This window comes from Monodon monoceros, unplaced genomic scaffold (genome assembly GCF_005190385.1).
Source record: "Monodon monoceros isolate NGI ecotype Baffin Bay Population unplaced genomic scaffold, NGI_Narwhal_1 Super_Scaffold_21, whole genome shotgun sequence".
Taxonomy (NCBI): domain Eukaryota; kingdom Metazoa; phylum Chordata; class Mammalia; order Artiodactyla; family Monodontidae; genus Monodon; species Monodon monoceros.
In genome coordinates, this window is record NW_021703778.1 from 161,668,299 (window position 1) to 161,693,867 (window position 25,569).

General features: G+C 53.8%; 1 protein-coding gene across 2 annotated transcripts in view; it reads right to left on the reverse strand.

The window, feature by feature from the left end:
• The window catches only part of CCDC88C (coiled-coil domain containing 88C), a 126,977-nt gene that overhangs the window by 40,763 nt on the left and 60,645 nt on the right, over positions 1-25,569 (reverse strand). For both annotated transcript variants that reach the window (XM_029238828.1, XM_029238829.1), the window contains exons 5-13: positions 20,828-20,886; positions 19,958-20,041; positions 17,190-17,330; positions 16,613-16,797; positions 15,905-15,986; positions 15,384-15,542; positions 7,882-8,028; positions 7,086-7,230; positions 3,795-3,979 (exon numbers count right to left, since the gene is read on the reverse strand). In XM_029238828.1, coding sequence (XP_029094661.1) covers positions 3,795-3,979; positions 7,086-7,230; positions 7,882-8,028; positions 15,384-15,542; positions 15,905-15,986; positions 16,613-16,797; positions 17,190-17,330; positions 19,958-20,041; positions 20,828-20,886 — 1,187 coding nt within the window. The remainder of the gene's footprint in view (positions 1-3,794; positions 3,980-7,085; positions 7,231-7,881; positions 8,029-15,383; positions 15,543-15,904; positions 15,987-16,612; positions 16,798-17,189; positions 17,331-19,957; positions 20,042-20,827; positions 20,887-25,569) is intronic.

A 25,569-nucleotide genomic window follows, 5' to 3' on the forward strand; every position in this document is an offset into this window, starting at 1 on the left:
CCCCTTCCCGCCAACGCCGCTCCCCTTCCCGCCAACGCCGCACCCCTCAGCGTGGGAGACGAGTTGGGAAAGAGGCATGACTCTGGTGTCACAGGGACAGAGTTCAGAGTCCAGTCCCTCCCTACTAATGACGTCACCACGAGCAAGTTTCTGTAACTGACGCAGGACCAGCAGCGAGCATCCTTGAGAGCTTCTGTCACTGTGTCGTGCTCGGCACACGCCTAGCAGGCGGCGGGTGCAGCGATGTTCGCTGCCCCTCCCCATGAGAGCTCCGGGCCCGGCCACCCACAGAGCTCCTGACTAGCCGGTCTGCATTTTGACATGGTCCTAAATGATCCTGATGTACTGGTTTGGGATGGCTGTCCTGAGAAAATAGATTGCGAAGACCAGATGGCTCTCGAAGCTTTGAAAGATCTTGGACGTCGGGCCACGACCCCGAGATGCCCAACGACCCCCATGAGCAGCAGGTCTGAGCCTGCTGCAGTTCAGCCCATCTGGGCCGGGGCCTTGCGCGGAGAGGTTTCCAAAGCTCCCGGAAGGATCGCTGCTGTAAAGCAGACTCTGCGTACTTGTCCTTGGGTGAGGGGCACCCTGCCTTCCTGGCTCACAGATCTGGGAGCTCTCAAACCCTCACAGGAGGAAGCAGCAGGCAAGCTTCTTCCCCAACCAGCGGGGAGAGCTGGGCCGAGCTCATACTCCTACTGTCACATCACGTCAGCACCTCAACCCCCCCTGCCCCAACCCGGGGACCCCAGAACTGGGGAGCCCCACCCAGCTGGGGTCGACAGGAAAACACGCTATAACACGGCAAACACCTGAGTGGTTCTCAAAAGCAAGAACGTATTTCTAATCCTTCCTTATCTTTGCCCCACTTCCCGGCACAAGGCCTGGGACTCGGCAGGGCACCAGGGATCACCTCCGATGCTAAAGCCTACACCTGAGACAATGGCCTTGGGGAATAAAGGCAACCAAGTACTCGGGAGGACACTGGGCCCAGAGGCGCTCAGCGACTGGCCCGCGGCCTCGCAGTGAGGACGGGGCAGAGCTGCGGCACACCCCCCCGTGGCCGACCCCCCAGCCCCCTCACTCACAGTCGGGGGGTCCTGCTGGCTTACCCCCAACCTTACTGTTAATAGCCTATCCCTGCTGCCCCTTCTCTCCCAGAGAAAGGAACGTTATTCCAACCTCTGCATTTCTCGTTGCTGTTGCTTCTGGTCTAAAGATGTGATCTCCCCAGGTCCCACACCCAAGCCATCTCTCTCCTTTTCTGGCACTTTTTGCCATGGAACCAGAGCCCATCCCTGAAGGACCTCGGTGCCCCTGGGGTGAACTCGCTGGGCTGAGATGTGGGCTAGCTACAGGCCTTCCAGCCCTGAGAGGTTTCCCGTACTTCCCTCCCAAAGCACCTGGCTTGGGCTGCAGGTGCCACTTCGGGTCCCAGGGCATGTGGGTGCCAGGGGGCCTGCCTCTCAGCCCCAGGCTGCTCTTTCCTTCTAGTAACAGGCCCCCAAAGGGCTGCCCCCTTCCCCTGAAAATAAGGATTCTTAACTTCTTGACTTAAGGAATAAACTCTTAGGACATCAATGCAGATTCACAGTCGCAGGAAGGAGGCAGCTTCTCTACGGTCCGTGGAAGTTTTGTGGGTTAGAGGGGAGGATATTAACTTCAGGGAACTAGGGTTTCCACAGACATTTCAGACCTAAGCAAGCTCGCAGCCTGGGCTATGCTTGGGGTGTGGTAAGAGCCAGGCTGGCACCAGCGGGACCTGGGGGTTCACCGATTGACTGACGAGTGTCAGCTGGGGCCCAGACAGGCCACATGGCGGGGTGCCGAGGAGGGTGGGATGGCTGAGGCTGGAGGAGGGAAACTGGGGTAAGCTGAGATGGATTAGGGTCCAGTGAGCCCTCCAGCTGGGGCTGAGGTGTCCACCCATCCAATGTTAGGGGGCACCGTCAGTGCTGGGCTCTGTGGGGAGAGAGCAAAACCACGGCTGCTGGGCCAGGACAGGTTTGGTCAGGCCGCGGGCAGACTGAGCAGGTTGGGAAGAGGCGCTCTGGCGGGCAGAGGGCCGCCTCCCAGGGATCCCGGCACCAGACACAGGACGGGCCTGGGAACTGTGGCACCTCCCTCCTGCCAGGGATTCTATGCCAAGACATGCCTCCTAAGGACCGTGGCAGGAGAGGGCTGGTGTCCCACCAGGGAACTGACCCCGAGAAGCAGCAGGAGGGTGGGGCCTGAGGAGTAATGCCGGGCAGGCAGCACCCACTGCCATCCTGTTTGTGCAGAGGAGGGGCCAGAGTGAACCACGAGGACGGGGAAAAGCATGAGCGGTCATCTCAGAGGGCTGCTGGGAGCTGGGCCAGCGCTATTACATTGCGGGCTTTCTGCAGCAGACCCGTGAGGACCCATAGAGTCAACGGTTCTCATCTTTCTAAAGGCTGATTCTTTTTTATCCTGGCCAAGGTCGAACTGCCACTTATAAAGACATTTCCTGTGCTAGGGCCATGTGAATCTAAAAAACCTAAACTGCCTAGCTGCCTTCCCCATGCTGTTCCACACTGAGAGACATCGCATGAGATGGAGTGGGGTTTTCTATTGTCCTACGAAAGCAGGACAAAATGCTTGTCGGCCGAAATGCTGCATGGCACACGATGCTTCAAAGGGACAAGAAGAGCGAGTAATCAAGCCTGGGAGGTCCCATGAGGGGGCTCCAGAGACCAGTTCACAGAAGGAGGGGCTGTCCCAAGCCTCACACAGACATAAGGGACCAGCACACAGCCAGGACCAGCGGAGCCCAGGTCTCTCCCTGCAGCCCGTGCCCCTCCCACTGCCTGTGCAGCAGTGAATGACACTGGCAGGACTCGTGGGCAGGCGGGACACCCGAAAGCACCAGGCCTGCATGGCGGTCAGCAAGCAACGGGGCTCGTGTCCTCTTCCTCAGCTGGACTCTGACAGCTGGTGTGCTCGGAGCCCACGATGCAACTGCGCCATCGCAATGTGGCCTAGGTGTTCTGAGGCCCTCTGACCTGGAGTGACCAAGACCTGGAGGCGATCCCTAGCCTCTCAACGGCCCCTTTCTGCACCTGAGACTGAATCCCCAGTGCAAATGGAGGGGGGGGTCCTCCTAACTGTAGAAGGAAGACTGCTCTGTAAGCCTCTGTCTGTTCTCCCAGATGTCTGGGTTCTCCTGTGCTCCTGGGAAGACCCAGCAGGTGTCCTGAAAGGCAAATACCGTTCAGCCATCTCTTCTTTTCCATCTCGTAGACTGAGAGGAAGGAGTGAGCACTGATCCTGTTTTACCACCAGCAGTGCCCTAAAATGCCCATCAATGGTCCCTACTCCCCACACACGTAGGTGTGACTTACGTCATTGCCTCCTCTCCCCTATGACCCATCCTATGCGTTTTCACAGTCCATTGTTTTCTTTTCACTGAGCCCTTACCACGTGCCAGACTCCTTACGTACACTAGCTCATGTAGTCCACGCAACATGTGCTAGGTGCGAAGCCCACTAACCCCATTTCACAGATGAAGACAAGGAGGCACACACAGGTCAAGTACTGTCCGAGACACACCCTCAAGGCAGTGCAGGCACAAGCCACGCTGCCTCTTGACTCCTCTCGCAACTGCTCTTGTTCTTCTATTATTGTGTAATTAACTGCGGCTGCACTGGCTTCTGCTTTTCTCCCAGCGGTGCATCCTCACCGACACCTGACTGCCCTGCCTGGCCACCGACTAGCCTCTATAGGGCAGACCGGGTTGGGGGAGGGGTGTCCACCCGCCTAGGCCAGGTTACCTTCTTGTTGAGCTGGTGATTCTCCTTCTCCAGCTCCCCGCACTTGAGGTTGCTCTCCTCCAGCGCCAGGGACGCGTCCCGCAGCCCCTGGATGGTGCTCTGGAGGCTCTGGTTCTCCTTCTCCAGCTTCAGGATGCGGCTAGAGGCGCACTCGTTCAGCTCAAACACAAACGACTTCCTGGAGGCTGAAGCACAAAGTTGAGTCAGGCCCAGGATCCAGGAGCCTCTGCTTCCAGCCATGAGCCGGGGCCATCGGGCCCCCATGCCCTAGGTTTGAGGGGGCTGGGAAGGGCTCCCATAGGTTGGCTGGGTGCCCCCCATTTCACATGCTGCCGTCGCTGTTAGTGCCTCAAAGTCCCTCAGGCAGTTTCGGTCCCTCTGCTGGCTCAGCTGGGCCCAGAGCTCAAGAGGAAAGCAGTTTACAGTGAAGAAGCCAGTGCGAAAGTTAAGACTGTGTTAACTGCTGGGACCTGTTTCTTACCAAGCTGCTAACCAAGCTGACCGACCGTACAACTCAAGGATCTTAGAGCCTAATAGAGATGGCAAATAGGCGACATCTTCTGTGCCAGCTCTGAGACTAGTGGGAGTCTGGGTGGCTCAGCAGGAGGGGCACGGTAATCGACTAGTTATGTCTGCCACTGGTGGCAGAAGGCTCTGTGGGCACGTATGCCCAGTACTTGCCATCCCTGAATAAGGTCCTTTGGACAGTGATTTCATTTTTTAATTTCACGATTACATTGACAAAAATATGAGACAGTACATGTAAACTGCTTTAAAAATTCTAAGTGCGATGAAAATATAAGCTAAAGATAGAAAAAGGGAGATTATCTACTCTGCTTTCTTTCAAAGAGCTCGAATACAAATGGAGAAGGGGGGCATAGACCTGAGAGTCAGAAATGGGAGTTCTTAGCTCCTTCCTGCCACCAGCAGGTGCATGACTTTAGGTAAGTCATGGGGCTTTTTCAGGAGGAGAAAGGAACGTGTACGAAAGTCCTTGAAAGAAGGGGTTGGTGTTGTTCCGTCCCCGCCTATCTCATCAGTGCCACGGACTCAGCTCTGGGAGCCTTATGACACTGTTAAGAGGGCTGCGCCCCGACCTGCTTCTTACTCATCACCCCAGGGGCAGGGGTACATACAGGACGATGGCTTCCCTAGTGAGCACATCAAGCTAGAAACAAGGGTGTGTGTGTTCAGATCCTCTGGGCGATCGTAAGGACTGAAAGGCACGTGCCACCCTCTTTGAGTTCTCATCTTGCACTGAGGATAGCAGTTTAGACCCAACAAGCCCGAACGTCCTCAAGACCCCAAGCAACAACAGGCAGTGAAGCAGTGGAGGTGGAGAGAGTGCCCGCGGCTCTGACCCAGGCCCAGCGCTGATGCACGTGAGCACACATGCTTGCAACATATGAAACTACGCTACAAATGAAACAAACCTCAACTGAAACTCAGCTAATTCTCAGCCTGGGATCACTGGGACAGTACCTTGGCAGCATTCATGAAAAAAGGACATTTTCTAATTGGGGTGAAATATACCTAACATAAAATTTACCATTTTAAAGTGTACAGTCCTGTGGCATAAGCTATATTCCCATTGTTGTGCAACCATCACCACCATCCACCTCCAGACTTCTTCATCATCCCAAACGGAAACTCTGTACTCGTGGGGACTAATTCCTAAGGTCCTACAAGTTAAACAACAGCACTGACCACGAGCCTCCTTTCTTCTTCCATAAAAGCCAGTGCTTCAAAGACTATTACTATGACATAACAGCTTACTACTGAGGGCTACGCTCATTAGCACCCCAAGCGACCAGAGTGATGCGATGTATTTCATTAAGACCTTGGCAACAAGAACAGCTGTCCCTTACTGTTGGCCGTGGGCCAGGCATGGCATCATGTTTCACTGTCTCCTCCTATGAGGCAGCTTCATTACCCCCATTTTGCAGATAAGGAAACTGAGGTCTGAAAGAGGTCACCCAGCTAACCTCCACTGGAGGAGCCAAGAATTTAAGCCAGGTCTTTCTGAATCAAGAAGGCAGCACACCACACATGCAAAAGTATATTCAGGCTCTGCCTGCATCATGCCTTCATTCAAGTCAGTGTTCATCAGCTCCCAGCTAAGCACCAGGAGTTGGGAACACCAAGAATAAATCATGCTCACTGGCCTGAAAGGGCCCACAGACTATACTGAGTAGTCATCTAAAGGGGTGAGGCTTTCTGACCCCACAGGTCACCCTAGTTTCTAACAGAAATGCTCTCATTTGGTCTGGGACTGTCCCAGGAGGCCTGCACCACTTCTCCGCTCTGCCAGGGGGCAGTGGTCCTCCCCGACGGACCTGTACTCCTCCCAGAGCCGGGAATCAGGGTGACCCCTCCCTCAGCCCCCAGCACAGTGTGCGGGCACCGAAGCACAGATACGACTAACTTCCCTCAGAGATGAGCAGTTTAATAAGCTGATTTTTTTGTCTGGAACTGATGGGACCCCTCGAAGAGAAGACGTTTCCAGCTACGCTCAACGACCTTGCCATTATTTGAGGGAGTGTTTATCAGAACTGAAAAAGCAGCCCCCAAACCAGCCAAAAGCCCTACCTCGCTCTGTCCAGCTCTAACTAAACAATAACTCGCACTATCAGGGGCACGTGTGCTATTTCTGAACACAGGAACTGGCTTATTGTTTGCTGGGCGCCGAAGCTTCCTGCTGCGGTGCTGACTGCTGCCCCACCCACCTTCCCCTGGCCGACACCCCATCTGTCTGCGCAGGGGCAGCGGTGCAAGCACAGGAGGGAAAAGAAGAGGCCTGGGTCCTGTGAGAAGCAGCCTCTTAGCAGCTCCCACCCAGAGAGACAGAGAACAGACTGCATCCGTCTTGCCCAATTATGCAAATGAATGGAGGAAATAATGCCCAAGGTACATTTCTAGTGGGGATTATTAGTGACCACTGGGGACGTCTCCTGCCATCCAGAGCTTTCAACCGTCCACAGACAGGCCTATGATGCCCTCCGGTGTCAGCGTGCCGTAATCTGGAAGCTCCTGGGACCGTCCATATGGGAACTGGGAAACCTGGTAACACTTGATTTGTGTTTCATGTCCTGACATCAAGGCTGCCAGACCCCTCCTGTTCTCCTTGGGGAGAAGGGTAATGAAACAGTTCCAAATGGCCCTTGAAGGAAATCCTACTTACTTGGGGTGAATGGATGGCCTGACATGGAAGATATAGAGCTGAGGGCTCCGCTCCTTGGATGAGGAAGCGGCCTCAGCCAGGCTGGCTCCCAGGCACCGGGCGCTACCTACCGTCGGACAGGTCTGCATTCTTGGACAGCTGCTCCAGCTCCCAGCCGAGGTGGGCGGATTCATTCATGCTCTGCTTCTGGGCAATCTCGAGGACCATGTTTTCTTCCAGCAGCTCCTCTATTCGCTTCTTATCCGTGTCCCGGTCCTAGCGCAGGAAGAAGGACGGAGTGAGAACGTGGCCGGCGGCGGGGGGGCCCTCTGGACAGGCCCCGGCCCCCGTGCATTCACCCTCATTCCCCGAGGATGAATGGACCCCAGGCACCTGCTCACTTCCCCGCACAGAAACGAGTCCAACACGGGGCCCAGCTGTGAGAGTTACAGCCACTGAAAGACACCCTGACTGGCAACGGAAGTGATAAGAGAGCCGAGGTCTCTAACTGAATGCTGTCTGAACTAAGTGACTTATGGCCCAGGGCTTTAGAGCAAGTACCATGGTGACAGGTGGCTTCGAGGCTCTAGGGAACCTAACATGCCTTGAGAAGCCTGTAAAGAAACTCACAAATCACAGCTCAGCCCACACCGTAAAAGCCAGCAGAGACCCTCCTTGCAGAAGAGACACACGTTAGCTCATCTGTACAGAGAAGCAACCCAGAGGTACCGTCCTACCCGTCTGTAGGCGTTCAGTGGTGCCCACCCGAGCCCGCTGAGCTGAGCGAGCTACTGTCTGCAGTCAGCGAGTCACTGTGTCGGCAGTGGCACCAAACCCAGTGACGGAGAAGCCAGAGAGGGGCGCAGCACAAACCCGAAACCTCCCCAATCTGTTTAGACAGATCTGAGCGACAACAGCCTGCAATACCAATTCCAGGTCGTGAAGCTTTGATTTCAGCTGCAGGTTCTCTTTCTCCAGCTCGTGCACTTTATCGCCCCGGGCTCGAGCGGCAGTCAGCTGCTCCTCCAGCATGGCCTTGGTTTCAATTAAAATGATATTATCTTCTCTCAGCTCCTGGGCAGCAAAAAAAAGACATGAGCACCATCAGATAAAGACACCTGGTTCAGGACGACAGGGCTCCGAGACCAGAACAAACAATCCAGGGATAAGGCTGCAGCTGCGAGAGTTCTGTCTCCACTTTTGAGCACCTCCACCTTTTTCATCGGGTCAGGCCAAATGGACTTTCTCGACTGAAAGAAAATATTTAAATCCGGGAAGGTAACTTTTCCTATGCCGGCCACAGTGCAAAGGCATGCGACATCTGTAACCTCGTCTGGTCGGACAAATGGACTCCACTGACAGATCCGGGACCTCGCTGAGCCTCCATTTCCTTAACAAGGAAGGGGTGGGGCTAAGAGTCTGTCCCAGGTTCAAGGACTGAGTCTAGTCCTCTCAATTCAACACTCATTCCACCGATCAGGGTCTTGGAGAAAAACAGCTATTCAGACAAGCTTTCATTCAATGCACAGCTCGTATCTGAACATTTTACATACATACTCTTGGAAAAACAACAGTTCTCAGCGATGTCCTGGAAACAGGGAGCCTTTAAGACTGTGAACCCCATAAATAAGTCCCTAGGCCTCCTGTGCGCCCGGCACGTGCTGGGTGTAGAATATGATGGCTGTTCCCTTGCAGGGTCCCTCACAGGCAAGGGGTCCAAGGAACTCTTGGTCCTGTGCATGCAGCCCAGCACACACAAGGGATTCCGATCTTTCACCTCATCTCTGCTCCCCACCCCCCACCCCCCACCGGTTAAGGGGCTTCTCGGTTTCTCCTCTCCCCAGAGTCCTTCCAGCACCACTCAACATCTCTGGGGGACTGAGATTCCCCTGAATGCCTTCAGCTGGTGAACATGCACACAGGGGAACGTGTCTGTTTCTCCCGGTGGGCAGTGTTCTAAGGCTTGCCCCGCTTTTGGGTTCTACCAGCTGGGAGCTGGGCGGGGAGCTCTGCTTATCCACCACCCGTTCATTCGCCCTGGAAAGGCCAGAATCCAAGATACTTGGTAGAGGGAAAACTGCAAGCCTTCCGGTCAGCGGACATAGTTCTGATGAAAGCCCGGCAGCCGTAAAAGGTATAATCATTGAAATTCTAAATTCCCTGGGCGCCCTCTCTCTGCTGGAGATGACGTCCGCTATGTGGCTGGCCCTGCACTAGGCACTCCCTGTCCCTGCCCCACTCACTCTCCACAATGGCCCTTGGGGGAGGTAGGAACAGTGCCTTCCTACGGAGGAAGAGGCTGATTTGGGTAAATTAAGGAATAAGCCCAAAGTCACAAAGCCAGCAAGGGGTGAAGCTGGGACTCGAAGCTGGGCCAGAGAGTTCCAGACCTGTGTTCTCTCCACCGCCCTCAAGCTGCCTGCAACCCATCCTCAAGGGGCTCGTGTGGATAAGAGGCCCAGACTATCAATAACAGTGTGAGCCACAGCAAACAGAGGGGTTTCAAGCAGGAAGAAAACCTGGTCCCCCCTCTCTGGCAACCGTCCCATCCCCACTGTTCTCACCTGGCATTCCAACAGGTCTACACACCAGCACTCCCAGCCCTGAGCTCTCACAGCACAGGCCACCCCTTCATCCTCATGACCAACTCCTATTCAACCTCCAAAGCCCAGCCTGAGTTGGCCCCTCTGAGAAGTGGTGGCAGATTCTCTCTGTCCCACCTGCTGAGTCAGGTACTTGGGCTCCCAGAGCACCCTGGGTATGCTGTGAGGCAATGGTGAGCTGGCCTGTCCTTCTCCCCCAGACTGTGAACTCCTGGGGGCAGGATATTCCACTTCTCTTGCGGGCCTCACGTAAGTGTTCAATGAACACCTGTCAGCTGAATCATGCCGTGAGGGGGAATCACAGGTGGCAGGCGAGGTGGGCCTTGAAGGCCTCAGAGATTTCCAACAGGCAGGGACAGACAAGGGTGACCAGGAGCAGAATACAGCACTGGGTAGGATGACTTCTAACCATCAGTACTATTCATAAACATCTCAATTTTCTGGTGGTATCAACTTCCACCATATATTAGGCAACAGAAATAACCAGCCTTGCACACCTCACTGCCTCAGAAGCGAGAAGCCAGATCTGCAAGAAAGTGAGCCCAAGCTCCCGCAGCAAGCCCAGCCCGCCGCTGAGGACCTGATCCCAACTGAATCAGGTGGCTACTTAAAGGCCTGACCCAGCCCGGCAAACAGCTGAGGGGCCACGTTCAGGAAATCACAGGCCAGGCCTGACGGCTGGTCCCCAAATGTCTGGAGAGCTGCCCCTGCTCATCTACGTGATGACCAGGAGCAGTGACTGGGGAAGTGGGCCGACGGCTCCGGTCCCCCGCCAGCCACGTGTGCTACCAGCCGTGGCGCCTGAAGCAAACGCATGTCTCTCAACCACCGATCCCTCGTCCTCTGCTGGGCACGAAAACAGGGCTGAGGTGGGGATCAGAGGCGATAACGCACGTGAAGTAGTCCGTGCACGGGGCCCGAGGCCCAGTAATCAGGTCGGCTGCCGTTATCACCATCCTGTCACGCCCCGCCCCGTGAGACACTGTTCAGGGCAGCACTCACTGAGCGTCACCAAGCGACAGGTTAACAAAAGCACCAAACTCCAGGAGGTGGGATAGAACCAAAGAAACAACGGGCTCCTGCCCACTGCACTTGGGACCACAGCACCCAAGCCCCTCGCTAACCTCCGTCTGGTTCCGCTGCAGCCCCTTAAGCTTCATAGAGCACCAGCCTGCTTTTACATTTCTGATTCGAGGAGCGTGGTGGACTGAACCATAAACCAAGCATCAGGTCTGCCCTGCTCTAACTTCTCCTTCTACTGAATTTTATCAAAACTCCTTAAAAGTCATTAGGAAACACAGAGTCCCAAGTGGGAACAGAGGTCTCCCTGCTCAAGGTGATCTTGGTTCCCTGCATTTCAACATTCTCGGCCTACAATGTGATGCCCAGGTGCGGACATGAACTGCCGGAGGCCGGGCGTCCCTCTAGCCCCCACGGCGTCTGAGGCAGTGGCCGCCGTCACCCGCTCCCCCAGCTCCCCTCCTGTCTGCGTGACCCCACCCCTTTCATTTCCTCCTTCCTTGGCAAGGCTGGGGTCCCAGAAGTGGAGAGAGGCATTTCAACGCCACCTTGGTCCACCTCTTCGCCAACTGCGATGCTGGGCAAGTTATTAATTTCTTCTCAGTTTTGTTATCTGAAAAAAGGAGAGGACCTAGACGCTGACTACTCAACCTCACCAGGCCACCAGGAGACTTAAATGTGATGATATGGTTTGAGCTTAGCACAGTTAGTTCCTGGTGTGTGGAAAAAGCTGCATAAACACACAGTTATTGCTGCTCATTTAAAACCTCACTGCACCTACTGTGGGCCAGATCATGGGTCTGTAAAGGGCCAGAGAGTAAATATTTCTGGCTTCTCGGGTCCTAAGTCTGTCACGACTACTCAGCTGTGCAGGCACAGTTCAAAAGCAGCCATGGGCTGCGTGAATGAGCAGGCATAGCTGTGTTCCAGTAACACTTTACTTATAAGAGCTGATGGTGCTGTCTCCCTCCCTCCCTCCCTCTCTCTCTCCCACTCTCTCTCTCTCTTTTTCTTACTCCTCTCCCTCTTTCTCTTTCTCTGCTATGTGAGGACACAACAAGAAAGCAACCATCTGCAAGCCAAGAAGAGAGCTCTCACCAGAGCCCAACCACCCTGGCACCCAGACCCCAGGCTTCCAGCCTCTAGAACTTACATGGGCCTCTCACTGCCGTGGCCTCTCCCGCTGCGGAGCACAGGCTCCGGACACTCAGGGCAAGTGGCCATGGCTCACGGGCCCAGCCGCTCCATGGCATGTGGGATCTTCCTGGACTGGGGCACGAACCCGTGTCCCCTGCATCGGCAGGCGGACTCTCAACCACTGCGCCACCAGGGAATCCCTGAATGTGGATCTTGATGTTTGAATATGTTTTAACCTTGCACGATGTCTATACTAACAATGTATGGGTTGTTTAATAAATATATTTTTTTAAAAAGCTGATGGTGGGTCAGACACCGCCCCGGGACTGATGGTAGTTTGGCCATCTCTGAGGTGGACAATGTGGGCACCAAGGCACTCAGACTCAAGGTCAGGAAGGCACAGATCCTGTCTTCAAGGAGCTCCCGGTGTGGGTGGGAAACGGGATGCATCATTACGACACCATGCGATGAGTCTGCCTGGGGGTAAGAAGGGGCCTAAAGGAATGGGGGGCGGGGCTGGGGATGCAGCCAGCAGAGTGTGGCCTGCCCACCCCTCACCGGCCCTCCCTGTGTCGGGGAGATGCGCTGGGCCGAGGGGCCTCAGGGGGCACCAGCGGACCTGAAGGGGACTCGGTTTGGCCGGAGCAGAGAGTTCCACGGGGACCAGAGTGGGTGTCAGAAGAAGGGGTGGAGTGTGGACTTTATCCCAAGAGCAACGGGGAGGTGCCTGAGGGGCTCTTAGAAAGGCCACTCTGGCAGCAGCCCAGGCGATGTGAACGAGAAGAGGCGGGGGCAGAACGGCCAACTCAGATGCTTGCGGAGGGCATTCTGGAATAAAGATAACGTCATTCCTGCGCAGGCACTGGAATAATGTGAACAAGCAACAATGGAGAAGGCCGGCCGGGCACTGGGACTCACTCTCCAAACATCCGCCTCGGCCAGGGACAGGCTGGGAGGTGGGGAAATGGGCTCTGGAAGATGGACAGCACCTGGGGCTGCGGGAGCGGGTGGAGAAGAAAGAAGAATCAAGGCCGAGCCGGCTCTGGCTTGAGTACCTGCCTCGGTGGATGGTGAGTCCAGTCTAGAGACAGTATGGGTGGGTTGGAGGGAGGGAGGGACACTGGATTTGGACACACTGACCTTGAGACAGACTGAGGTCTGGAGTGCGGGAGAAGCCCAGTCCAGAGATGAAGATTTGGGACCTGTTAGTCTGTACGTGCCAGCTAAAGAAGGGGCAGGAGGCAGAGAAGACATCATGGAGAAAGGCCAGATGGTAGACGCAGAGCAAGGTGACCACCACCCGCATGGGCCCAAGAAGATGAAGTTCGGGACTCAGGAAAGCCAGGTGAGTGAGGGGCGGAGGGTGGTGGTGTCTGAGCCCACAGAGAGGGTGGGCGAGGGAGGCTGGGAAGTGCCCACTGGACTGGCACAGGAGTCGTGGACCCTGATTCTCAAGCATGGTTTCAGGTGAGCAGAGGGAGAGGCAGACCTGGAGGACTGGGTTAGAAGGTGAGGCAATGAAGGACACAGCTGGTGTTCTCTCCTTTCAGACAGGCTCGGAGAGGGACCGGGGTAGCTCGAGAGGGTCGGGAGAGAGTGGGAAGGGTTTGATTTTCTTTTTAATTAAAGGTGGAAAAAAAAGTTAAAGGTGAGATCATCCTGAGGATCCTAAGCATGGGACTCAAGTCAACAGATGCATCTGGAGCACCTCCCCCTGCTGAAGACGACAGAGATGCAGTTTCCGACTTCACGAACTTTACTCTGCGGGGAGAGCTGCTGGAACCCCAGAGCGCAGGCGAGCGACCCTGCCTGCGGTCAGAGGGGCTTGGCCAGGGTGGAAGTCGAGCTGAGGCCCCATTCCGCAGGCCCAGCCAGGTGGGCAGGGCAGACCAAACCGTAGCCCATCTCCCCTCTGAACCTGGGCACTGCGGGGGGATATCATAAGAATGTGATGTGTGTGTGCACCGCACCCCAGGACTGACCATTAACCCAGCTCCTGACTGCCTTGCCAACAACCCAGCAATCACTGCATGGATTGGTTCCAGGGGCCCCCATCTCTGTGGAGAGCAGCTCGCTAGCGTAAGCTCATTGGAAACGTGCTCCTGTGTCACGAGACGCCAGGGCACGAGGGTCTCAGAGACACCCAGACCACTCCTCCTTTCACAGATGGGGACAAGACTTGCCCAACACCCACCAAGTTGGTGTGGCAGCTAGGACCGTGCCCTGCTACGTCTCTGCATCTCAGACTACTGTTTCTTTCAGAGCCAGCACAGACCAGGAAGCTGTAACTCCCAGAGAGGAGCAGAGACAGGCCCACCTTATCTTTACCCAGGACGCACACGGCACCAATGCACCTGTCCTCAGTGTTGGGAATTTCAGACAATAACACAACATGGGACAACAGGAATCTCCCAGGCAACCTTTCTGCCTTTGTCCTCCTCCCACGCGGCCCTCTGGACAGCAACCCCCGTGCCCTGACAGCAGTGAGGTGCGACCATGCTTTGCAAAAGCAAGTCAAGGACCACTCCGTGCATCCACCCCACATAGTCCCCCTGTACCTAGGGGTGCCCACGCCGCTCTCCTCTCCTTGCTGTTTTAATCCTTATGTAAACTAGACTAGGACCCACACGAAAGCCACCAGAAGTTTAAAAACAAAACATGGAAATTTGTGTTCCATATTATTCTAACCAAAATTAACCTCGCCCTCACCCTGAATCCCCGTCCTTTACCTTTCCTCCCACATGGCACTAATGCATTCTTCCTTCTGTGACAGGCAGCTGTTTCTCAGCGGTGAGACTGGACAGGCTCCGGGGGAGGGCACATGCACTGCCTGTCACCCCCCCGTATGCAGAGGAGCACCCCTGCATGGCGGCTGTCCACAGCCGTGAACGAACTCGAGAGCACGGCCGTGCTCCTCTCTCTGCCCTACTGCCCGTCACACCTAACACTGGCTTGTTCCAGAAGAGACAAAAACTCATGCTTCTTCCCCGGGTAGTCGGGTAGGACCCAGGCCCTGCCCTCAGGGCTCTAGGTCCACACGCAGGCTCTGGCTAAGCAGGGCGGATGGCACGTCTGCAGGTGGTTTGCAAGGACAATGCACTGACTCCAATGTGCCACTAACATTCCTCAGGGAACAAACACTCCTTAAGTAGGTCTGAAGAACTCACGGGCCCTGGAGCACAGCCTTCCCCGTCCCACCTCCGCCCAGCCCAGGGGCCCCAGGGCCCGTCTACAGCTGGGCAGGAGTTGGGGGGGAGCATGTCAGGGCCAAACAGCCGTCCCCACGCACGCCTGCCAGCGGCTCGGCAGGAGGCCTTGAGCAGGGAGAGGGCAACAGCAGGGTCCCCGTGACCTGCGTTCAACCCCTTCAAAAGCCACCTAGGTGGCGAGAAGAGACTAGGGGGTCATTTCTTACCGTCAAACAGGCCACTCAGTACGTCCTGACATCCCGATCTCACCCCGCTCGTTAAACCCATCTCCAAACCCCAAGACTGGCAACGGGGGCAAAACACCTCACTTCTCAGAAAGGAGAGTCCAGGAACCTACAGCTGATGCGAGGCAGTCAGGATTGGTGGGCAAAGCATCAGTGACCCCACCTGGATCCTGGCCTCTGTGCCCCCTTCAGCCCCGACACTCTCCCCGGCATTCACCCGGAGGCTGGGCGCGTACCTCCATGCGGGCCTTGTAGAAGTCCACGTCGTGCAGCTTCTCCCTGCAGCGCACCAGCTCCATCTCTAGCCTCTCCACACGGTTCGCCTTCTCCCTCAGGGCATCGAGCTCGTCGCGATAGGCACGAGCAGACCGGGCGTCAGCCGCCAGCTGGATGTTCTGGGAGACAGGCAGAGACAGGGGAGCCTAGCTTAGGGCGCCCCTCTGGGGAGGGAAGAGGGGGCCAAGTCTCTGAAGCGCAGCGTTTCCAGGACATCTCGGTGGCCGAGGGGCTCCACGTGCAGGCCACCGCGTGGGGTCCCCGCTCGTTGTCACTAAGAAACAGTCACCCCCTCAGCCGTTCTCAGGACAACCGGCTCTCGGGCAGTGTTACTTTGAATGCGAAGGAAACAGAAGCCTTTGCTGGAAGCTCCCCCTGCTGCATGCCCGAACCCCTGCGCCACAGCTACCGGGGAGTCCCAGCCCCGCCCCACCCTGTCCCCTCGACATACGCGGACACACAGACAGGCCTCCCCGCTCACCTCCTGCTTGGCTTTCTGCAGCTCCAGCACCAGCTGATCTACCTCATGCCTGGTGTCCACAAGCTGCTCTGTCTTCTCCTCCCTGGGGGCGATTCGGAGCGAGTGTGGTGAAGGGGCCTGCCCGCCACCCTGCAAGCCCCCAGCAGGAAAAGGAAAGGGAACTGCGCTTCTGGGGGTGAGGAGGGGAACGGCACGTGGGGCTTGCAGAAACGTTCCTGACTCAAAGTCTCTTCCATTTTTACCTTTTCAATGCCCACCCTCAAACTGCATCCATTGGGCCGCGGGTTTCCCTCTGGGGGTACAGAGAGGTAAGGAGACCCCGGCTGCAGTGGCACCACTTCACTGCCAGGCAGGCAGCAGGGCCCACTGGTGCCGAGGTGGAGGCGGGCAGCTGCCGAGGTGATGGGCAAAGTGGCATATTCACCAGCTGCAGGCAATGGGGATGGCTCACCAGACGGGGGCCAGCCACATCCTCCCTCCAGCCAAAAACCATACCAGTGGGTGGTCATCTAAGCCCAGACCCTGGCAGAACCCCTCCTGGCGCAGGCCCGGCAAGGGTCGCCGACGGCGCTCAGGGTGGAGCCCAGCTAACTCTATAGGGCCCAAGTCAGAGCTCTCCTGTTCGCTGCACCACACGTGCTAGAAACGGGTGTTTGTGACACATAGTGCAAGAGCAGAACAAACAGCCCAGCCGACCGGAGGACTCACAGCTCCTGCCTGACGCGGCGCAGCCTGGCCTTGGTGTCCGCCAGCTCCACGGCCAGGTGCTGCTTGTCCTCGCTGGAGAGGCTGCTGGTGGGGCTCGGGGTGGACTCGGCGCTGGAGGACTTGAGGGGGCTGGGCGGGTGCTGGGCCTGGAGGTAGTCCCGCTCCTGGGTGAGGTCCACGATCAGCTGCAGCGGGGCGGGCGGGGGAAGGGAAGGAGCGCTTGCACCCGAACTTGGGGCACAGCGGTCAGCGGACCAGAAGAAAGTGAGAGGCGTCGGCCGAGACTGAGAAACCAGGAGGCAGCAGGAGTAACGGGATGTCAAAAGGAGCACGTGAACGAGGAGGGTCTCTGAGCTCCACGTTCGATGAACAACTAAATGCCTTCCCACGGGGCTCTCGGAGGCGACCGCTGGCTGCAGGGAAAGTGCCCGGCTCCCACCGCCACCAGAAACCAGAGAGACAGGACCAGGGGGCAGCAGGCTTGAGACGAAGAGTCAGGACGAGGAGGGTGGCCGCGTGGCCAGGGCCCAGGCGTCCCTCCCAGACCTGCCAGTCCACCACCCACCCGCAGACGCACCTCGGTGCACTCGTCCCTCTCATCGATGAGCCGCCTGAGGTGGAAGACCATGTTCCTCGACAGGGCCTCCAGCTCCTCTGGGGCCACGTCTGGGAGCTCCAACCACTGCAGATCGAACACATTCTCCTGGTTGTGGGTCACCTGCGGGCACAGGTCAGGCGCTGCAGAGATGGGCAGGGCACGGCCGGGGGTTCCAGGAGCTCCCCGACCCCGCAGCCAGGGGGTGGGGTCACAGCTGACTCGGTCCCCTGACGTCATTCACCCTCATTGACAGATCTTCCGTGGAGAGCAGGGGGCTCCTCAAGCGAGTGCAGACGCCCCTCAGCCAAGTTCCACTAGCACAGGTCAGGCCGGGTGTTAAGTCAGTCTCAACACCGGCTCCAAGAGGACACGGATTTTTTTAATACCAGAGGGCTCTCCTTATAATATAGTATTTCCCTAAAAATATACTGCCCTCAGATATGCTTACTGAAGCATCAATTTACAACACAAAGAAGGTAAGTTCTAGGGATGCCACGGGTGCAAAGAGGGACTATGTGTTAAAAAAAGAATCTAATGAGAATATGGCAAATGTTAAAAATCTTATGTTGGAATGTTGGGTGCATAACGATCTTACATTACTTTTGGGGAAATATTTCATCGTCTAAAACAATTTTCAGGTAAGCCTGTATCTCATCCCCACAGGCCACAGAAGACCTCCTGGATCTTCCCTTTTCATCAGATGTGAGCGGAGGCCCACGGCTACGTCTACACTGGGCAGCCTCTGCAACGACTCTGCCGACCTGACCTTCTCAACCCGACACCCCCAGACCAGCCAGAAGATCAGATTTTGAGTCCCCATCCTTCCAGTTTGGGAAGGTGAGTATAAGCACACTCAAACCTCAACAGGGGAAAACGAAAAGAAACCAGGGATATCCCCTCCGAGAGGCACACCAAAAAAAGTTCTTAAGTTTTTCAGAGCAGTATATGGAGAGGGAGAATAGTTTAAAAACAAAGAAACAAAGACAGGGCCCTTCAGTTTCTCAAAAGACACCTGCTTTCTTAGCTCTCCTCCCTTACGAAGAAAAGCTGGGATTCAGTAAATCTCCAAGAATTAGGAGAAACCTCACCCCATTGTACGGGGCACCCTAAAGGCCCAGAACTGGGGTTGAGAGGCCGGGTTCCAGGCCTGCTCCATACCAGTGTTTGGGAAAGGTCTATGGAAAGGGGGTCCAGGGGTGCAACCACAGCTGCACACCAGTAAGTCAAGGAGCTTGTAATTAAAGGCTTATGGTCCTGCTCCCAATTCTGACTCAATGGATCTCCCGTGGGGCCCGGGCACCTGGATGTTTAAGAAGCACCCAACTGGGCTTCCCTAGTGGCGCAGTGGTTAAGAGTCCGCCTGCCGATGCAGGGGACACGGGTTCGTGCCCCGGTCCGGGAAGATCCCACATGCCGTGGAGCGGCTGGGCCCGTGGGCCATGGCCGCTGAGCCTGCGCGTCCGGAGCCTGTGCTCCGCAACGGGAGAGGCCACAACAGCGAGAGGTCCGCGTACCGCAAAAAAAAAAAAAAAAAAAAAAGAAGCACCCAACTAATTCTGAAGTCCTGTTCCCACAGCCAGTCACCGAACTTGATAATCTCGCAGGGCTTCTTTTTTGGGTGCATGCTTTTTGAAAAAAAAAATATCCTGCTGGTTGAACAGGGAAGGGGAGACAGTGAGTAGCAAAGACCTAGCTAGTCTCGAGGACCTAGTCCTCAGATACATCTTCAAAACACACGGACACACGAGGAAAGTTAAAAGGCAGAATGGTACTTAGGCTAACAGGTCGCTGACACGAATGGTTGAGAATATTTCCTACAAGCCTGACGGGCTTTGCTGGACCCTCTACCTGCCATACGCTGCATCCGCCTCCTGCTTCAAATCCTGACTCAGAGTCTGCAACCCACAGTGCCCTAGCCGGCTGCGGAAGCCCAGCAGGCTGTCCCCAGAGCCGGCGTGGGGAGCTCTGTGTTCCGCTGCCTCTGCCAGTTACACACCTGCTCCTACGTGCTCCTGCTCATGTCTTTTTCATGCATTTATCTCATCTGTCCAATTAGGTGGAAGGCTGAACCATACCTCCTAAGAGGATTAAAACGTACAAGGCTTCTTTTGGAGGAGGGTGGGGTGGAGGTCAGGGAACTAACTTTCAGGCGGGTGCTTGGTTTCCAGGGCAACTACCCCTTCAGTTGATACCACCTCTGCCAAAGTCAACGGGCGGAGGGGCTGCCCTTAGTGCGGAGCCCTCCTGACCCCACCCAGGGGGCCAAGTCTCCGGATACAGCCCTTCTGGGACTCGCTGGTTTTTAACTTCCCAAGGGGTGGCAGCTGTTTCTCTGCCACGTCACTGACAGAAGCAGTGAATCTCTCTCTCCAAGGATCAACCATTTGAAGCAGGGTGACATTTGCCAGAATACATTTTCAGGGACTGTAAATCAAATTCTGAGCCTAAACCACTTGACAGCTCTTAAAAATAGTCTGAGTCCATATTAGGCAAGAAGAAGAGGCAAAAGAAGACTTGATTGAAGTCTCTGAAAAAGTTTTTTTCATTTTAGCCGCCACTTTATTTTAGCTTGCTAACAGCCACCTTTCCAAATCGAATCAATTTGCCTGTAGTGTCTGAAACCTAAAATTAGCAAAATCATAATGGGTGATGTGCTCTTTAGACTTTTCACTGGTGGAGAGGGCCTGCCTGCTGGGTGCCATGGGAGCAATGGTCCACGGCTAAGCCCCACAAAGCTCCCCACCTACCTCCTGTATATGGGCCACGATCCCGGCCTGTGTCTCAATGTCCAGCTGTTTGATTCTTTCGATAAATTCCTCTTTCCTCTCACACTGTGGAGGGTTACAAGTGTTAATGAAAGTGTTTTACAAGGGCAACCTGGGGCCGCCAGAGCCACAGAAATAGTTTCAAAAGGAGACACCTACCCCACCCCTGGGTTTTTCTTCTATAATCAAGAGTGCTCTGCCCTCCTACCAGCCAGCCCCTCACAACTGAGGTTTCTCTAGAAGCGGCTCAGACTACCTATATCATAATCACCTGTGTGGGGGGGTGGGGGTTGTCTTTAAAAACACCGGGGTGGGGGGTGTGTGGGACACAGACAAGCTTTCCAGGGGATTCTTAAACAAGTAAAGATCAAGAACAGCTGGTTTAGGGCAGCGCTTGGTAAACTTCATCTGTAAAGGGCCAGATGGTAAAAAAAAATATATCTTAGACTGGACAGGCCATGGGTCTCAGCTCGGCTGGTGTAGTGTGAAAGCAGCCACAGGTAATACGTAAAGGAATGAGCATGGCTGTGTCCCCCTAAAACTTTATTTAGAAAAATAGGTGGCAGGTCAAATTTGGCCCACAGGTTGTGTGCTGATCCTTGCTCTAGATGTTCCTACACCGGGGACAATTTGCTAATGGCACCCAGCCCCAGGGATCCCCACCTGGCCTCTTGCCCAAGGTGCTAGAAATGGTTACCGCCTAAGTCGGTGTCACGTCTCTCGCAGGAACCCTGCGACCTTCCATCCTGTTGGGCTGAAAGCAGCTTCACTCCTACCTCAGCGAAGGGGGTGTTTTATCCCCACAAACCCAAACCTAAGAGCCCTCCTCTCTGCCCCCTGCCCAATCCCTACCTGAACAGCACAGCCCAGCACCAACAGCAGCACCTTCTTAATCTCCTCCATACTCTTCCCTAAATCAAAAGAGCAACATAGTTAATTACGCTCAGCTGTTTGTAAAACTTCACTAGTGATATATACATATCTGCTGCAGGGGGAAAAAAAAATCAAATAAGCTAAAAAAAAACCCTCTCTACCCAGTGATATGCACTTAAGGTGTACACACTCCATCTGTTTTCTCCATATGGGTTTGTTTTTTCCTTAAACCAAATGAGAATGCTGTTCATAACTATTTGTGGCCCTTTTCCATTCACATATATCATAAAATCTTTCCACGATAGTTAATGAACATGAGCATCGCTTTTTAGTGTGTGTGGTAAGCAAAGTACAATGGATGAGAACAGTCCCCACAGGAAAATACTCAATCGATTCTGAAATAAGAACGGACACAAACTTGCCCTTCCATCCTGCAAAATCTCAAACAGATGAAGGAGAAGAGTAAAGTGAACCTCCATGCTCATCACCCACTTCACGTTACCAGCATTTTGCACGTTTATTCCATCTCCTCCTCACCGCCACCGCCTTTGTTTCTCAATGTCTGGCTGGAGCATCCCCCAAAGCAAGTCCCAGACACGACACACACATCATTTTTGATGGTCTCATACTTACTTTGTACAAAGGCCACAAACAAATTCAACCATTCCCTTTCCAGAGATCCGATTTTTCAATATTTTAATCTAAACGATGCTACAAAAAACATCTTACAGCTAATTCTTTATGGATATCCTGACTCCCGCCTTCAGGATAAACTCATCTTTCAAGCTTTTCCTACTTCCAAACTGCCCTGCAGAAAGGCTCTGCCATTTTTCTCTCTCACAACCAATATACCGTAAGTCCCACTTCCCCATGCCCAGACCAACACGGCTTTACTACTCCTTCTCAGCTTTGCCAATCAGGCCAAAAAATCGTATTTCATCATTTTACACTGTGTCTTTTCCATTATGCTTGAGGCCAAATGCGTCTTCATCTGTTTATCAGTTTCAGTCACTTAAATAAACAGAGTCAGGATACAGGAGCTCCAGACCTGAGTTGGTCACCAGGAGGCCTGTGACGGGAACAAGCCGTACTCTGTTTCCCAGTCTCAGTTTCCACATCTGTGAAAGGGAGGCAGCTGGCCTGGGTGACGTGCAGGGTGCCTTTCGGGTGAGAAGCTCTACGGTTTTCTGCCCTTTTCATAATATCCTGTTCTCTTTGGGGGAAAAGGGACATGCTAGGAAAAGCATTGTTTTCCGGAAAGGCTTACCAACACCCACTCACATTGTGCTAAAATGGTCCAAGGCATCATCCACGACACCCGGGATGAAGAAAACCAAACTCATGTCCAAGAACCAGTGCTGTGGTTCACTTCGGGTCCTTGGGTGTCAGGCGTGTATGGAGTAACATGTGAGTTCATCCTAATATCTCTCACCTGAGAAATAGCTAAAAACAGCTTTTCCTGAGATGACATTATTATGGTCGAGTCTCAGAACTGGGGGCTTGGCATCGCCCTTCCCACCGCCTAGTCTGAAGGTGGATGGGACGGGCTGGGGGGCTGGACAAAAGGGTCCCTGCAGAGCATTCAGATTCCACACTCTTAAGAGTCAATCGGGTCTGGTGTTGCAGATCAACCCATGATGATCAAACCTTCTCTTTGCTAATAAGCATAGAACTTGATCAATGTTTGAAACGGAAAAATTCTCAAAGACTTTAATGGATTTTTTTTTCCCACCTGAGGCCTTTTATTTGGCCCAAGAGGCTCTAATCCATAGACATAAATACGTGTAACACCACAATGACTCACTTCTCTATTAAGGCTGAGGTGGTGATCAGTCACGGTTTTAGTTCTGATAAAAAGAAAAGGACATGCCCACCAGAGTATTAAAAACTCCAATCAGTCTCACCAAAATCTTCCCCTGGCCACAGTGCTCATGCCAGCCCACGTGGCTGTCCTCACCTCTGTCCCTTCACGGTCAGTCCCCAGATGACTGGCAAGGGACCCTCCTAAGCCCTTTGGTGGATATAACAAGTACAGACCCCTCCCAGCTGTCACCAGGCTCCTCGTCTGCAGTGATTCACCTTTCATAGGCCGTGTACCTGGTGCTGTAGCCAGCAGAGCTGACACACAAGAAGAAAGCATTTTAAAGGCCTTGGATCAGCTCAAACAGAGGTCAGAGCTCACAAAGAATCTTTACGTACTCTTCCCAGCAAAGGCCCCACAGGACCTAATTATATCATACTTTGGATAACTTGAGCAACTCTGATGATCCACTCTCCCAGCCTACAGCAGATGAAAACGGCAAATTAAAAGTGGAAAGGAGCACAAGAAAGGCCCACTGTGAGCAGCGAGGGCATAAGCCGGTTATGTGATAGCAAGGAAGAGACGAGAAACCCTGCGCACATACACGAGGGCTTAAAACTAGTCTGAGGCTGTTCAGTGAAAGAATGAAGGGCTCTGCTCCCTCAGCATCCTGTAGCTATACACAATAACAAGCGTGAGTCATTCCTTCATCCCTTCATTCATTCATTTACACCCATCAGAGAGCAAGAAAAAACTAAATCTGATCTAGAGCACTGTTGGAAAAGTATGGAATTCCAGTTTGCTGGGTTTTGTAACAGAAGGGGAAAAAGGATTTTAAAAGTAGAGAATTCGTTTCAGAAAAACGTTCGGGGAATAATTATTTAAAATAAGCGTTTTGGTGGTGAACAGGGCACTAGGAAATTCACCTCTGCCTTCATTCACGTGAAGCAGCGCTGTGCTCATTCTCACCAAGCTAAGTGAATGAAAACATTTGCTATAACAAATGTATCCTGTGCTTCTTACCCTACACAAATTCCTAGGAAACTTAGAGAAGGAGAGACAGAGAGAGAGGGAGAGAGAGAGAGAGAGAGAGGGAGAAGCAGAAGTTCCCTCATTGCTCATGGAAAGCTGATGCCCAATTTCTCTCAGGATTTCTACTATTTTTAAAATCTACCAGATTGTGGGTTTTGAATAGTTCGAAAACACATCATAAGACTCTCTACTGGGTCCTCGCCGGCAAGGATGGCTCAGTGACACAGTTACACAGGCAAAGAAGAAACAACCCTACAGACAGCTCCCTCCCAAGCACCTACTAGGTGCTGGGTACTTTCTGAGAACATACCCATAATCAACACAGTCCTCTGAGCTCAGACCAAGAAAACCAGCAACTTCTATAGGAACCCAGAGGAAGGACTAGTTTGCAGTAAGGATCAGTCAAGGCTTCCTAAAGGAAATGACTTCTGAGCTGAGACCCCAGGATGAGGAGAGATCTGGGGGCTCTTCAGGCACAGGGAATAGCATATGCAAAGGCCTAGACACAAGAGAATATGGTGCTTGTCAAATTATAAACGCTTTGTGCTTCAGCTTATTAAAGTGGGTTTTCATGAGAAATGGGAGGCAGGGTAGGAAGCAACGTGGATTTCTGTACCTGGTGAGTCACAAGCAACCAATGGATGGGGGGAGGGCCGAACACATCAGACACCCTTTGCACCTACCCACAACCCCAGGGGGAATCCCATGACAGCCTGAGCTAATGGTCGAGTCTAAGAAAAATCTTACTTACTTACTTTACTACCTGCTTCCTGGAGTCCTGACACAGAGAAACTCACTCCAGCCTTTCTTAGCATAAATGGAACGCATATAGGCTGACCTAAATTACACATAAAGCTACAGATGTTTGTAGCAATCAGCTTCCAAAACAGAAGGGAAACTGATACCGCACGTGTGATAAAGGTGGACCTGGGGATAGAAGTATAGTGGGGCAATTAAAGTACACCAGCCTCTAAAATGTGGAGACTGAATCAGATCAGGATTGGAAAACTTCCTGACTTTCTGATCTTGAGTCTGTGGCAGACATAACTAGTCAATCATAACACTTTCTTACCGAGCCTGGAAGGAGGCCTCAGAATCCTTCTGAACACAGCACTGCCTGATGTAGCCACTGCCTGACACGCGATGAAAGCTGGCACATGAAACAAAACCCAGCTTCCATGCCTGGTACACAATCAGTGGGGTCCTTTTGGCTCTACTCTTTGATTCTCTAAGACACAGTCATTTGCATGTTCATACATTCTCTGGATACGGACAATCAATCTTGTGTATAAGTGATCACTGGGGTGACAAGGTGGGGATTTAGACAAAGGAAGGCAAACAGCCCTTTCCAGGAGGACCACAACCCCAGAGGCCCTCGGTCCGTGAGTCGCCAGCCAGGGTGAGGGTTTAACCCTCTCAGCCTGGAAGGACTGACCCACTGGAGTTAATCCTGCCCTCCACAAGTGCCCTTCACGTCTACAGACCATTACAGCACTTTCATATAACATGCTATCATTTGACTTAATCCCCAAAGCAATCCCCAAAGGCCAGTATTAGCTCCATGTTACAAACAAGAGGAGGCTCAGACAAGCTGAACCACAGAACTGAGATTTGGTCACCACCTGCTCTCGCCTAACTCGCTACCATCCCCCTCCCTGAAACTGCCATTGTTTATTTACATTTCCTTCCAGAGCAGGGCCGTCTCTGGTTTAGCTTCTGATCCCAATGCCACAGTGCAGGTCTTTAGCCAGTGTCTGCTGACTGAGGGACTGATGGTAACTGTTAGCATCTCCCAGGGAGAAAATAACATTTTCAGTTTCCAATCTTGTTGGGATGGAGGGGTGTGTGTGTGTGTGTGTGTGTGTGTGTGTGTGTGTGTGTGTGTGTG